The sequence below is a fragment of the Phoca vitulina genome, unplaced genomic scaffold, assembly GCF_004348235.1.
Source record: "Phoca vitulina isolate PV1807 unplaced genomic scaffold, GSC_HSeal_1.0 scaffold47, whole genome shotgun sequence".
Classification (NCBI taxonomy): Eukaryota; Metazoa; Chordata; class Mammalia; order Carnivora; family Phocidae; genus Phoca; species Phoca vitulina.
The window spans coordinates 5,945,295-5,960,614 of NW_022589750.1; the positions used below are offsets into that span (position 1 = coordinate 5,945,295).

Below are 15,320 nucleotides of genomic sequence, written 5' to 3' on the forward strand. Positions count from 1 at the left end.
TACGGCGTGGCACCTATCGTTAGTAATACTATATTGCATATTTGAAAGTTGCTAAGAGTAAATCTTAAAGTTCTCATCACAAGAATACAAGTTCTTTGTGTATGGTGATGGGTGTTAACCAGACTTATTATGGTGATCATTTTGTGATATGTACAAATATTGAATCATTAAGTTGTACACCTGAAACTAATGTAATGCTGTATGTCAATTATACCTCAATAATAAAAAAAATTAAAAGAAACACAACATTTTCAGGTGTAATGATGCATGTCTGTTAAGAAAAAAGATTTAAAATCAGTATACTTTTTTCCTCTCAATAATATTTAAATATATAAAATATGTGTGAAACGTTCTATTTGTGATTGTATTAGACTATTTTACCATTTAGTCTGTGGGTTCCAAGAACCATAGGAAGATGCCTTTATCTGGATTTTAAAGAACTGAATTGTGCAGACAGTGGATATAGTTCCAAACCCTAGAATTGCTTGCCTTTCCTTCCCAGCATGTGAGTACTATTCCTTTAGCATTTATGTGACATAACCTGATACCAAGTCCAGCTCAGCAAATTGGTCCCCCCTCAAAGCACATTGTATTTCTCTGTGTTCTCTTAAAAATGAGAGCAACCCTAGTATTAAAAGAGAAAAAGTACAAAAACAATGCTTTCAAGATACTTATTTTCTCACCTTTTCCTCTCATGTACCTTCGAGTGAATGTGTACTAAACTCATTTTAAGATGGGATATTAGTTAATCCTGTATTTTGAGTCCTGTTTTCTTTTCTCATAAATTTCTCTATTTTCCTTCCATTTCTTTTACCTAATGTGAGAAGCTGGATTGATTTGGGCTCATAGAGTTTTCCCTGCTTCCTAGGGGTCAGGAGATCATAATCAGCTCCATCATACATAACCCAGGTCAATCTCTGCAGTCTCCATCTCTTGGACATAGAGTTTCCGCCCAAGCTACACAACCTGGGAAACCTTAATTCAGATTTAAAGTAGGGAAACTAATAGTTAACACAGCTGATTTTCACTGTCTTTACCTAATTTGATGCTCATAAGCACCCTTTAGGGTAGGTGGGCATAGTGCCCTTTCATAGGTTAGGGAACTAACTTTCAATAAGGTTATATGCTCCAGTGGAGGTGGGTTTTGACCCACCCGTGTGACTGGTAGCCTTTCGTCTTCTTATTGCTCAATAACACAGGTTCACACAGGTTTTTTGAGCTCGAAGCCATTTCAGCCATTCAGGTCCGGGAGAAAAATCTTTGCCAGAAGTGATGCAGATTCAGGAATAGAAAGGGGAAATTATTTTAGGTTTCAGTCGGGGGTGGAAGCTCTAAGCAGCCAGCCATGTTTGGGTTGATTTTGGAGCCTTGTTGCTTCCTGATGCTCCTTTATGTTACAGAGTTCTAAACTTGCTGGTGGGTTGACAGTGGCATTTTGAATTAGGAGGCATTTTGATTGGAAATCTACAAGTAAGTAGAAGATTTTAATTAGGCAACGGCGCAGGAGGCCAGTATAGATTCGAAAGGTAATAGAACTCTTTCAACACTATACATAATATGTAAAAGGAACCCATTTAGCATAAGAGTTAATAATTTATGTTGCCATCCTGACTAAATTTGTCATCTGGGGCAAGTGACCGTCCTGCCAATGGGCATGGGTTCGCTTCTACCCTTGTCCCCTATCCCGGGAGCTCCAGAAAGTCTTCGTGTGTTGTCTCTTCACACTCTTGGCAAGGTAGAGAATTAATGTGTACTTACAGAAAGGCTTCAAGGGCCAGGAGTTATAAGATTGGCCTACCTTGTGGCTACACAGTGAAAGGGACCATTGGTTAGTAGTTAACTCAAGATGAGCCTCTTGAAAGAAGGTAACATTCATAGCATACACAGCTAGATGCCTGACAAGCACACCGCTCCCCACCACATGGAAAGGTGGTCTAGGTAGGCATCACAGCAGCTTTTTCAAGGCATGTTATGTTTCAGCTTACCAGAGATCACTCAAATAAAATTTATAAAAGGGGGAAACAAGAGAAGTGTTACCAGATATATATGATTTGCATTCATTGTCTGACTTTATCCTAAAAAAGAAGTGACCTTAATTGGCTCCCCGATGTGTGCTGGTATCTCTGAAATCTGCTTTAGGTTCCTGCCAGGGAAAGTATCCGCCTTCTTGGACACCAGGACACCAGGCTGTGTCTGGGAAGGACTGTGGCAGAATGTAAAGCCTGGGGTGGGGATCCCCATGCTGTCTGGAGTCCCTCCCTTTTACCTCTCCCAGGGTGACAGGGAATGAAAGGAGAGGGACTGGTTTTGCGTAGGTGGAGCTGGTCTGATGGGGAAGGTGCCACAATCATTGCTCACCGTAGGGAGAGACCAGGAATGATCACTATGGTAATAATTACCTGCATTATTCCAGGCTCTGTGTTGGACATTTTAGGTATATTGCTTAATCGTCACAAAGCACTTTCAGGTATTGCTGTTTATTTTACAGATGAGCACATCGAGGCTCGTAGAGGTTAGATACTAGCCCACGGTCACAAAGTGAATCAGTTGCCCTCCCTGGGTGTACTCGGGCTTCACTGAGCAGGCTGGAGATGATAATACAGCGTTTAGTTACATAGCCAAAGAGTAAAGGAGGTAGTCATTGGCCAGAGGCAGGAAAAAGGAATGACTTATGAGGACTGACAAGATCCCAAATTAAAAACAACTATAGAAAGGATTTGATCAGTATGCCAAATCACGAATGGTTCTGGATGATGCAAACAAGCTGGGATTAACTGAGTTAAGGTGGCTCCCCCTTAAGTCTGAGAATGGTGAAGCAAGGAAAGCAAAAGGAAACAACGCAGCAGGAATCAAATCTTGTGGAAACCGCTGTAAGTACAGTGCACATACAAATTTTGGACAAGCCGAGATAAATCCTTAGATGTTAGAGCCGTAATGAGGTACGCTCAGTAACTTTGCAGTTGAGGCCACGTGCCACAGTTTTGAGGTTGAATTTGGAAGGCAGCAAACAACTAGACTCTTCATGCTTGTGTCAGAAGGAAGACTTGGTAGCTTGCTTGATGGGCATGACCCAGTAAGGCGGCTCTGATTTTCTTTACACTAGTGTGGCTTCATTCTGTAGTTCATAGTCCATTGTCAGCAGTACCCAAATCTGGGATGTCCAGGAAGCTGGAAGGAACCTCTGAGGAAGTGGGAAACCACTTACACCCCTGCCCTGCACTCTCTCAACCCAGAGAAGGGGACCGGGGAGAATGCAAAACCCCATGGGGGCCATGACATGGGCAACGTAGGTACAGACACACCGTTTCCAAATTCTAAGATAAGATTACCTTTTTTTTTAAAGTAGGCTCCACACTCATGGAGCCCAATGCCAGGCCTGAACTCATGACCCTGAGATCGAGACCTGAGCTGGGATTAGGAGACCAACGCTTACTGAATCACATAGGTGCCCCATCCTGATATTATTTTTAATTTTATAGTTAAAGAAGGAAACTAGGTCTCAAGTGAAATGACTTGACTTTCACAGTTGGAACTAGGACCCTGGGCTGACATTTCTCCTTTCATTTTTTACTTTCACAAAGACTGTTTGCCCTTTGTTTTTCTATACACTTAACGCACATCGTAAACAGCATTCTATGCTAACGTAGACAAGCTCGCATTATCTGGCAAATACGGTAATGGTGGGTTTTGAGTCATGGCCAGTGAGCGGCTGTCACGATTGAGGTTTAAGAGTGTTAGAATGAGGAGGAATGTGGGAAAGCGGGTGGCCCAGGGAGAAGGAGGAGAGGAGAAAGCCCCACAGAGCTCCGTTTCTCTCATCGGCTTCCTAACTCTGCCATATGTATACTTCTGGATACTTAATCTTGGGATCTAAGATTTAATGCAAGTAAACTCACCTGGGGCCAGATAAAATGAAAAAGACTCAAATTTGAAGCAGAGGATCATGCAGAATTTAGACCCACGGTACAGACACCAGGATAAAAAAGAGGGAGGCACCTGAAATATTCAAGATTAACTGGTTACTAGCAACAGATTCAACTGATACCTAAAGTGTGCGGATGGGAAGACAGAATTTAGACAGAATTTCTGAGATACAGGAGACCTCCAAAAATGGAACATATGTGAATGAATATTAATGGACTAATTATAGTATAGCCACAAACTGGCTTTGTATATAGCTGAGGACACTGGAAGTTCTCCTCACCGTTTCTTTCCCACTGTCTTTCTGTTCTTGTACAGGATTGCTGGTGGTCCCTTCAGTCCCTCCCTGCCCTTTGAGTATAAGGAGCTAGGGGAGGTCTAGAAAGATTTAGCTAATAGCCTTTTATCTGATCTAATTGACAAGACTAAATGGAATTCCAAGGTGAGCCATTATGTTTGAGTTTGTTTAGCCTTCATTGCCTGTGAACTCTGGGTCTGTTAGCATGTTTTTTTCTGAGTGAGAAATGATGCAGAGGCCTCAGAATCCGTTCACCTGGTCACTTTGTCCATACTTAGATAAAAAGAGCAAGTCTTGTAGTGACGCTCCTCCCTTTTTAGTTGCCTGCATTGATTCTGTACTTAAAGTGGGTTTAATCCCGCATGTGTTAGAGCAGTAAGTGGTGACATTCTAACATTGTCAGTTACATCTACCTTTACACATTTTTTCTATTTCTTAAAATTGTCCTGTAACTTATTTTTATATAATTGTGCAGACAGATCCAGCTCATTCTTTTTCCTATACCTTTCAAGTTTATTTATCTTGCTCCTTTCCCCATTCAAATTGCTATTCTGTTTGCCTCTCCTCCCACCATTTATTTTTTGCTACTTAGTAGCAACCAGTGAGCTAAAAAGAAAAGAATGACTATTGACTTAAACTTGTTTCAACCTTCCCTTCCTCTCCAGTTGTTGCTGGTGAATTTTCCCTTCTCTCTCCTCAGGGTAGGGAGAGGGAGGGTAGTGGGAGCCGGGCTTCTGACCCCAGGGCTGAAGCTCCACTGTGCTCTATCTCTGTGTATGTCTGTCTGCTTCCAGAGAGCCAGTTTCTTCTCCTGGACCTGTGCTCGCCTCATTTTGCCCAGTAGGAGGCTGGCTGGCATTTAGTTGCTTAGGCTTCTAAGACCCGTGGATCTCCGACTTTTTTTCTCTTTCTGAAGTCTCTTCCTGCCGTACATCTGGTGGGGTAGTAAGTTGAGCTTGAGGGGTAGCTGTGTCCAGGTTTGCCCCCCAGGACTTCTGCCCGCGAGGTCTCTCCATTCCCACTCCCTCCTGTGTTGTCATTTGTGTGATTAAGTAGTAAGCAGTGGGTTACCTTTGGGCAAAGTAGCTGCCTTAAGATTTTTCAGGTTTTGTACATTATAAGTGAGATCTTTATCTTAGAATCTTAAGCATTTTAGTAATTGGATGGAAAAGACAACTTAAACACATCCCTCCTTTAGTCCTGGCTCTTTTCCTCTAAGTTTTGATTGTGTTTACATAAATACAAGCTTGAGTGATCCTCATTCTGAATTTCCCCATGTTGTTCCCTAAAGCATTAATAAATGAAGGCATAGGTAGACTACTAAGAAAACCAAACCCACTTAAACCGAGGGGGTGAGAGCATATTTTGGGAAGGTTTTGTCATAAACAGCCTATTTTACTGAGTGCATTTTACAAAAAATTACATCCGTATGAATGTAGGCATAAGGTATAACCAGGTCCAGCTGGATTTGGGAAATGAGTTCAAGTTCCTGAGGAGAATTCACAGGTTTTCTTCCTGTAACTTGTAAGGTTCTATTCTGCTGTATCATTCCTAGGGACACAGTCTTCTTGTCAGGCCTCCTTTAGAAGAATTTCAGCTCCTCCTCAGTAGTTCACTGTCTTATGCTCGAAGTTAGCAAATTGACTAGAAAATCTTGCTTCACAATTTATGAACTACTTTTGAAGCTTTTGAATCAAAGGTAGCAATTAATCATGAATAGTTCTAAGTCAGTAATTTGAGTTAATAAAAATAACTTGTAATATGTTATGAATTTGTAGATTGAAAAAATTGACAAGATTATTTTAAAAAGTTACTCTTGACATCCAGGGGCTGGTAGCTATTCTATTTATCAAATAGATGTGAAAAATTAAGGTAATGGCAGAATTTAGAATTTAAACTTGACTTCAGCTCCGCTTAATAAAGTAAAGTACTTCTACCCCAGAGAGAGCTGACTTTTTAAAGAAAGCCTATATGTTACAGTTATCACTGTGATGGTGGGGGTTATGTGATTTGAACTGTTCTTGAATTGGTTTTATTCAGATGTAACATAAAAATGCAATGCCATGTTCTAATTTTGGTTTGTTTGATTTACAGTCAATGAACTGGAACTTATCTCTTTTACTTTAGGCTTTCAGATAAACTTCTGTGAAAAGGCACAAAGTAAGCTACAAATTTTATGATACTATGCTACTTATTTTTTTTCATATCCATCTTGGTATTGGGAATGTGTCCACTGTTGTTTCAACTAACCAACCATGGCAATTTTACATTAAAAGAGCTTCCATTTCTCATTCTTTTTCCAAATAAAAAAAAAATTGTGTTGTTATATTCTTGATTGTAAATTGTTCTTGTTTTCACTTGAAATTGAAATAGAAAGATACAGGCATTCAAATATATGTAAGTATAGAAAGATGTATATAGATATGCAGATGTATGAGAAATTGAGATGTAGATAGGTACAGAAAGCAGACTAGATTTAGAAAGATGTGCACAGTTATAGAAAGATATATTTATGTGATGTAGTTATAAAAAGATATACATAGGTATTTGGACTTAATCATAATTTAGACTACAAGTTGAGGAAATTTTTCTTTTAATATCATGGTGCAAAAAGTATGTAACTGTACTCAGAGGTTTCATGCTTTAAAATTGATTTTTTTGAACCATACATTTAGAGCATTTTAACTTTTTTCTTTGAAACAAAGTTTGTTTCTTCCTCCTGCCTCCCCCATCCCAATATAGACTAGTGTTCTATATTAGGACGCCAGTCTTTATAAAATACAGAATAAGTTTTCTATTAAGAAAGCAAATTTTTAAGCTAAAACAAATTTATTTTAAACTTAAATATCATTTGTATAAATGCAGTTTCAAAAAGTCCTCACTCAGGGAGGCTACTCTCCAGTTAAACATAAAATAATCCCAAAATATAATGTAGCTAGTTTCATCTTCTGCTTATTTATTCACAGAATGAGGAAGAATGGGGACCACTTTTTGATATACATCATTCTTCCCCCCCCACCAGCTTTATTGAGATATAATTTACATATAACATTTATGTTAATTTTAAGGTGTACAAGTGTGATGATTTGATATACTTATATATTGCAAAATGATTATCACAGTAGGGTTGGTTAACACCTCCCTCACCTCACATAATTAGTATTTCCTTTTGTGCTGAGACCATTTAAGATTTACTCTTTTAGGGGCGCCTGGGTGGCTCAGTCGGTTAAACGCATGCCTTCTGCCTTGGCTCAGGTCATGATCCCAGAGTCCTGGGATGGAGCCCCAGGGCCAGCTCCCTGCTCAGCAGGGAGTCTACTCCCTCTCACACTCTCTCATAAATAAACAAAATCTTAAAAAAAGATTTACTCTTTTAGCAATTTTCAAGTATATCATACAGTGTTGTTAACAGTAGTCACCGTGCTGTACATTTTAGATCCCCCAATATAGATCGTTCTTAAGTTAGTTAGTTCAAAGGAAACAACGTTTAACCTAGAGAAAACATTTCTGCAGTTTTAAAATTTTCTGATGGAATCAAAATGTTTATAATTTTCATTGGTTGAACAATGTGACTTCCTTTGAAATGTAGCTAGTAAAAATTTATTTCTTGAATGGTTCACTCATGATAGAGAGTAGGGCAGCTAAGCCCTAGGATAAATTTTTTTTAATTGGCTCATTTTTATCATCCTTCTCTTACCTTTAAAAATATTATGCGATTTCCAGCCCATAATGAACCTACATATGTGATATACATCTAAATGTAATGAAGTTACAACTTCTGTTTTATGCTGTTTTTAATTTTAATACACTTAGAAGATTTTTCATTTAAAAGTATTTCGTTTAATGTTTAATATAATTTTTACTTATGTATTGACAAAATCTAAGAAAAATGCTGACATCTTTAAAATTTAAAGCTGCATTCACATTGTTGTCCTTTTTTCTAACTTAGCCCGGTTGTGGACACAAAACAAGAGAGATGTACTGATTTTATTAAGTTTAAAATTGTGTGTGCAGTGTCCGTGAAAAGCTCTGTAGCTAGATGAAAAGTGCTTCCAGACCATCTAGATGGTTCTGTGCCTTTTCCATTGTTAGAGAAACAGTAGATTGGCAGTGCCACCCACATGGAAGTGAGGAACGAGGAAGCCCATATATCCCCACTTTGATACTTTTGGTTGTTTTCACTACCCCTTCACCCAGCCTTCTCATGTCTTCTTTTTTACTCTCCCCACTCTCCATGGGAGGTTGGCCTCTTTGTTTTCCAGCTTTTGGGATTAAACACAGTTTGATACATTCATTCACGAATCGCTTTTTGGACACCTTGGTGCATAAAGAGAGGGAAATGATTGGTCCAGAAACAAGTTAGGTCCTTGCCCTTAGGGGACTCGCAGTGTAGTGGACTTGAGTTGATCCTGGGTTGGTTCGGAGTGTTCAGCTGCTGATGCTATAGATTGACTAGCAGCTGAACCCAGGGTGGGGTGGTGTAGGAAGACAGGTGTACCGGGCACCTTTGCTCTGCTGTTGTGTTCTGAGTGAGAACAGCACGGTGAGGGGTGGGAGTGGAGGGGAGGTTGCAGTGGGTCTCATGAGAGCTGCTTTCTGGATTGGAGAAAGTGGCTCAGAGATCCAACAGTGGGCCTGCCCCACTTTGGAGTTAAGCAGAGTTAACCACTTTAGTGGCTGGGACCTCAGTGGAAGACTCCAGGCGAGCGGGCACCCATATCCGGGAGGGTTGGAGCAGGGATGTTGGTAGGTATGGCCAGCTCTAAGTTGACAGCATTTATTTTTGTACTAAACTCTAAGTTTTCAGTTGCTTACATACATCAACTTTTTTCCAAGATCGGTCATGCCTTAAAAAATTAAAGTACGGCTTTGTAATGTTTGCAGACGGTCAGTCTTACATTTGAAATATAGACATTAACTCAATGTTAAAAGTGGTCATTGTCTCTTTAAAAATAAAGGGCTTGAAATCACTAAGGTAGTCTTTTCTCATCTAATAAGGCATACTCTAGTGCCAGAATCTTCTGTTTTATTCTAAGGATGTTTCAAAATTATCAGAAGACCTTACATTTAATTCATAAAGAATATTTATACGTCATACAATAGTTGTAGGAGGGGATGGGGCTCAAAGAGCACAAAACTAGATATTGTTAAAAGTCAGTGAGTGAGTACAACTGCTTCAAATGTTCAATTCTCCATCATAAATCAGAAGGACTTATTGTAAGATGATCTGATGACTAATGGAAGCTCTGAAGGATTAATTTTTTCCCATTGTTTGACTTTCACATAGTTTTTGTTTTTTATATTGTTGCATCACTATTCCAATTAGTTTATTACAATTGCCTGTTATAAGTTAGTGGAGTTTTATTGGAAATGTGTGTGTGGGTATTTACACACACAGTATGAGATTGCATATTTAATTTTGGAACCAGATTTTTATAGAAATTCAATAAAAATCCACTTTGCACCTCATGGTCTTTTTTATCAATTATAGTTTGCATTTATTTGCTTTTTGGTTTTCTAAATATATTTGTTTAAGATAATATGCATTTAATAAGAAGTAAATAAATGAAGTTATAATTATTTAAGACAACAGTGTTATATTTCTTTCAACACTATTGGATTGTCACATCATTCTGAAGTCTGAATGTAAGACTACGTTAGGGAAAAATATTCTTTCTGATTTAGAGTGCCTACATTTAGAAGGTTGATTAATTTATCATTTATCATTTGGAGATAATGATTTTGTACTTGTAAAGGTGTTTATGTGACTTCTGACCAAGTTTGGATGATCCTATCTCGATGGCTTTAATCAGCTAACCTAAACACTGTTCTTTAGGATATGATTTGCTTTGCTTTGTAAAATCTATTTTTTTTTCTTTTTGATGGGGGGGGGATATGCCTAGAAACACTTTTTGAGAAGTGCTTTTATAGATGTCAAATTTACCCTAGTGTATTAGCATTCTGATTTTTTTATTTGGATGAGAATTATGACTTTTTAAGGAGCCCATGCTATAGGGTTGTTCAATGTTAAGACAAGTTTGGGTAGAGTCTTGTAGCTTTTCTGTAGCCTTTACTCTTTTGGTAGCTTTGAAAACATTTTTTAGTGGCTTTTAAAAATTGTTTTACTTCGGAAAGTTTACTTAAACAACAGGATCTTTTTTTTTTTTTTTTTTTTTTTAAGATTTTACTTATTTATCTGACAGAGAGAGAGAGAACAAGTAGGCAGAGAGACAGGCAGAGGGAGAGGGAGAAGCAGGCTCCCCGCCGAGTAGGGAGCCCGATGCGGGGCTTGATCCCAGGACCCTGGGATCATGACCTGAGCCGAAGGCAGCCGCTTAACCAGCTGAGCCACCCAGGCGCCCCACAACAGGATCTTTATTTAGAAAATTATGTGCTCCAGAGCTGACTTTTATTCTTGAAGTCACTAATAGAAATTGGATTACAGGTAGTGATTGCTTTTGGTAACATTGCACTTCAGAGTATTTGGAGAAAAAATGGAGGTATCCTAATGACAGATTCTCATTTAATTGTGAAACTACTCTTTAAAAAAAAAAAAAAAAGATTTTATTTATTTATTTGAGAGAGACAGAGAGAAAGCATGAGTGGAGAGAGGGGCAGAGGGAGAGGAAGAAGCACACTCCCCGCTGAGCAGGGAGCCCAACTCAGGGCTCGATCCCAGGACCCTAACTGACTGAGCCACCCAGGTGCCCCAAGAAACTACTCTTTACAATAAGATCCCTAATTGTTTTTAAGTTGATAATAATAAGGAAGCCATAAAGAGGAGGAAGGATGTTTTGTGAATCTTTCCAGAACTTTGAGGAAGTCATTAATAAGTTTACTGCCATGATAAGAAGTATCTATAAAAGATGATGTTTTGCTCAAGAGAGTATTTAACTGAATTGGAGGTAGAGTAGGTAGAAAATCAGGGGAAGGAAGAAGTGGAGGGAGAGAGTCAAGCCATCCTGCATTTAAACTAAGAGCTTAGAAAATTCAGCTGATTACATTCCTAATTTTCCATTTTATGTTGCAATAATCTATACCCAATGGCCAAAATTTCATCATTTGGAATTTATAAAACTCAGCTAAGTTTTTTTAGCAATCATAAGAAACAAAATGCTGCTATGGGAGGCTAACAAGTTTTATTTAAATTTATATAGTTTACATAGAATTTAATATTTGTATTTTAAATTTATATGCTGAAGTTAGTATAAAAATGACTTTTGTAGGATTTGCCATAAGCCCAGCTAGCATCCAGAATATTCATCACTATCTTTGTGGACCATAATAAACTGCCAATGGAAAATCCATCTGCTTGGAAACAGTTTTTATACAAATTAAGCCCAAGAATTGTTGTAGTGGTATAATCAGAGTCAAGGTTCACACAATCCCTTTATACCTTATATCATTCCAAGGGGAATGTTGCCTAACTGTCTTTGATCTTCAAAGTGATGGGAACATTAATTCCTCCTGAAGAATGATTTTTGTTGCTAGGAGAAGGAAGGTTTTGAATAGCTATTGCACCTTAAAAATCTTCTGAAGAAGCTTAATGTGTGGTATTTTTGAGCAAGAAAAAAGTGAGTGATGGTCCCACAGTGCAGAAAGTTTCCCTTCACCGGCCCATTGAACTTCACTACTACAGTGTGGGGCTGTTGGACAGAACTTTGTGGTTGGGCAGCTACAGGGCAGAAACGATGTGGAAGGTTTCCAGAGTGTATTCCCAACTAAATCTCCAGTTAATCAAAGTGGTTTTTAATTTAGCTTATAAATTTAGGGTGATGGTTTTCAAACAAGGTGTAGCAAGTACTTGAGATTCTCATGACATGATTTTACAAGTGCTTTCAAAATCCAGACACAAGTGTCTAGATGAAAAGGTGTACTAGAAGAAACTTTTGCAAGAAATTTTACACAACCCAGGTTGGTGTTCATCTTCTCATTAGGCAGAGTTTGGTGAACATTAATCAGAAATAAAAATCAAGTGTATATAAGCATATTCCCTGCCCTGTAGAGAACCTTGTATAAGGTTAAATAAACAGAGGCACAAATGTAACATTTAACAATACTGGTAACGATAAGAGGCACTGGGGTCTTTAAAGATGAATTCGATCTAGAGCCTACTCTGAGGGAGCTTTGTTCTTTGAGAGACTGAACACGTAGAGACAGAGTGGCAGAAATGATAATAGTAATAGATAACCCATTTACTGTGTGCCAAACCCTGTTCTGAGCACGTTCTGTTAACTCCTTTAATTCCTATAACCTCACGAGGTAGGTATAATAACTATTATAGAGGAGTAAACGGAAGCACGGAAAGGTTAATAAGTAAATCTTCCAAAGTCAGCCAGCTAATCAGTGACAGGACTGTGTGACCTTGCTCTGGTCACCGTCGACATGCTGTAAACCATCGTGTTTTCTTAATTCTTGAAAGAAAGCAGGGGTGCTCCTAGGATTGATTTTCTGAACCAGATGGCTTTCGGGCAGCCTTCACTTGCAAATGGTCATGAGATCCAGACTCATCATGTGTATCACTTCTGATTTTCTGGCCCTGGAGAGTTTCATAGTGTTCTCTAATTAGCCTGGCTGAACGTTAAGTGGAAAGAAAGATTTCTTCTTCTGTCTCTGAAGTTAGGACATAGGGGATCTAGCACTAGGAGAAAACTGTTTAATTAAAAAATATATATTATCCTGGCCTAGACAGACACAGAATGAATTGCTTCAGGATTCTCAAATGACTTTGTGTGTCCAGGGAGCAGCTGACCAAGATGAGACACGAGAGTCAGGGAACCAGGTGGCATAGCCATGCACTGCGTGGGGATGGATTTCTGTACAGACTCGTAACAACCCACTGATGCTCTTGGCAAAAGATTTATGTGCCTCTGACTTTCTGTCCATTAAGGATGGAAGAAAGAACATTGTTTAATCTTTAAAAACTTGAGATGAAAGACGTTTTTAGCCTACCCAACGATGGAATAATATTCACGACCCCCCACGTACCTATTACATCGCAGCAGCGGTTACCGACATGCGGCCTCTCTTATTTCATGAGTTTTCCTCCCTCCACCCATGTCTACTGAAGTGTCTTCAAGCTGACTCTGATTTTCATGATGTCATCCTCGTCTGTGTCAGTCACAGTCTTCTCAGTGATAAGGACTCTTAAAGGCATAACTTCAGACCATTGTCACTCTGGTAAATAAATAAAACAATATTATCAGGTAGCCACTCGGTGTTCAGATCTCCTTAGTGCCATATGGATGCCTGTTTACCCTTGATTTGTTCAAGTGAAGATCTCAACAAGGTCCACACATACTGCATTTGGTTGATATGTCTCTTCAGTTTCTTTCAGTCTATAGCGGTTCCCGCTTCTCTCTTTTTTTCTCTTGTCATTTATTCCTTGAAAAAATTGGGTCATGCATTTTGTAGCATTTTGCACATTTTGGATTTGGCTGATTATATCCTTTTAGTAATTAGTGTTTTACAGGTCCTCTTTGCCCTGTAGCTCCTGTTAATTGGCAGTTAGAGATAGAGGCTTGATCACATAGAGATTCAAGTTTTTGGCAGGAACGCTTTAATAGGTGGTGCTGTGTATTTCTGGTTGCATCACATCAGGAGGCATATGATTTCTGATTGTAGCTCTTGTTAAGATTAATCACTGGGTTTAGGTGCTGTCAGTGAGAAAGGTCCCCATCAGCTATTCACCTGATGGTTTTGGCCATCATCAATCATTTTTGTCTGAATTATTTCGTTAGGGACTGGTTAACTCATACTGCCAAACATTTGTGGGCTCTGCAAATAGTAGCTATACTCAGCCAAAAAAACAGCATTTGTGTTTGGGCATACCATTGAATGCAGATTAAATGAAGCATTAATCATCTCTAACTTAACTGTACCAGTGTTGAAGAAAATGAACGTATGTGTCTCTGGGCACACACATACACACAGACATTTATTGTGCTTTTCTGTACTTTGAGAGAATTGAGACTGGAAATCTATCTATATACCCTGGAACGTAAGTCAACCTCTTCTTTAATCGGGGTTCTTTTTCACTTTTTAAAATTTCTTAATCTCTGAAGATGATTAAAAAACATGTCAAATACTCATTCTTGACATTTTTTGATGAAGTTGAAGAATCAGTGGGTATGTGAGACCAGTTCTGCCAAATTAAGATCCAATTCCAAACTGGAGTCTGGCTTTGTTTATTAATTTCTATTCAGTTCTTAGAATGCTCAGGTCCTCTAGGGCATTGCCTTCCCATTACTTGGGAGCCAGCATTAATCATCAAAAGGCAGGTTGGTGAGAATAGAAGTAAGTAAGAGTTCTCATCCAGGATATAAAAAAACCTGGGGAACTACTTGGCCTTCCAGTGAACAATTGTCTTTTCAGTGACGGTATGGTCTTGTCCAACAGGTGTCGTTATTCACCCTTCAGTAGCAACAGTGTCTTCCCCAGCTCTTCTTTTTCACTATTCCTGTGTAGTTACCTGTCTTGTAACTAAATTATCGAAGTCTCCCCTTTATGATGTTCTACAACTGATTTGATCACGTCCAATTTGTAAATAACCAGTTGGAGAAATTGCCTCCGAAGGAAGCAGAAGGGATACAGTGTATCCTCTTTGAGTGCCATTTATTCTAACGTTTCAAAAACCCTCAATTTATAGAATACATTCATAGGCAACAAATAGTATTTGTGTTTGCTAAGAAATGAAAGTGTTACCTCTTAGTGTTTTTTTTTAAACTGGGAGGAATTATTCAGTGGTCCAAAGAAGCTCTTCAAATGCTAATAATGAGAGGAGTATAACAGTGTTGTAGTTGTTGCTTGTACGTGTACAGTCTTAGCTTTGTGTGCAGGATGCTTACTCATTTTCCACCTTTGTTATTTGCTTTGGTAGTAACACAGTTGGATTTGAATTTAAATTTAGATCACAGATTATTACTTAAAAATTAAAAAGTATATATAGTGTAATGCAGCATTGAAATGGAAAAGTCACTTGAGTATACAAAAGATTGTCATGTGTCATGCAACCCGAGGCCGTTAAAAACACCAAGTACCTGTGGTGCCTGGCAGGCTCAGTCAGTAGAGTAGGTGACTCTTGATCTCAGGGTTGTGAGTT

General features: G+C 38.7%; 1 protein-coding gene across 1 annotated transcript in view; it reads left to right on the plus strand.

Moving 5' to 3' along the window:
• The first annotated feature begins 231 nt into the window (after positions 1 to 231).
• MAP2K4 (mitogen-activated protein kinase kinase 4) overlaps positions 232 to 15,320 on the plus strand; it is a 132,843-nt gene continuing 117,754 nt past the window's right edge. Inside the window, exons 1-2 of the mRNA XM_032431939.1 lie at positions 232 to 4,363; positions 6,347 to 6,379. Coding sequence (XP_032287830.1) covers positions 4,351 to 4,363; positions 6,347 to 6,379 — 46 coding nt within the window. The 5' untranslated portion in view covers positions 232 to 4,350. The remainder of the gene's footprint in view (positions 4,364 to 6,346; positions 6,380 to 15,320) is intronic.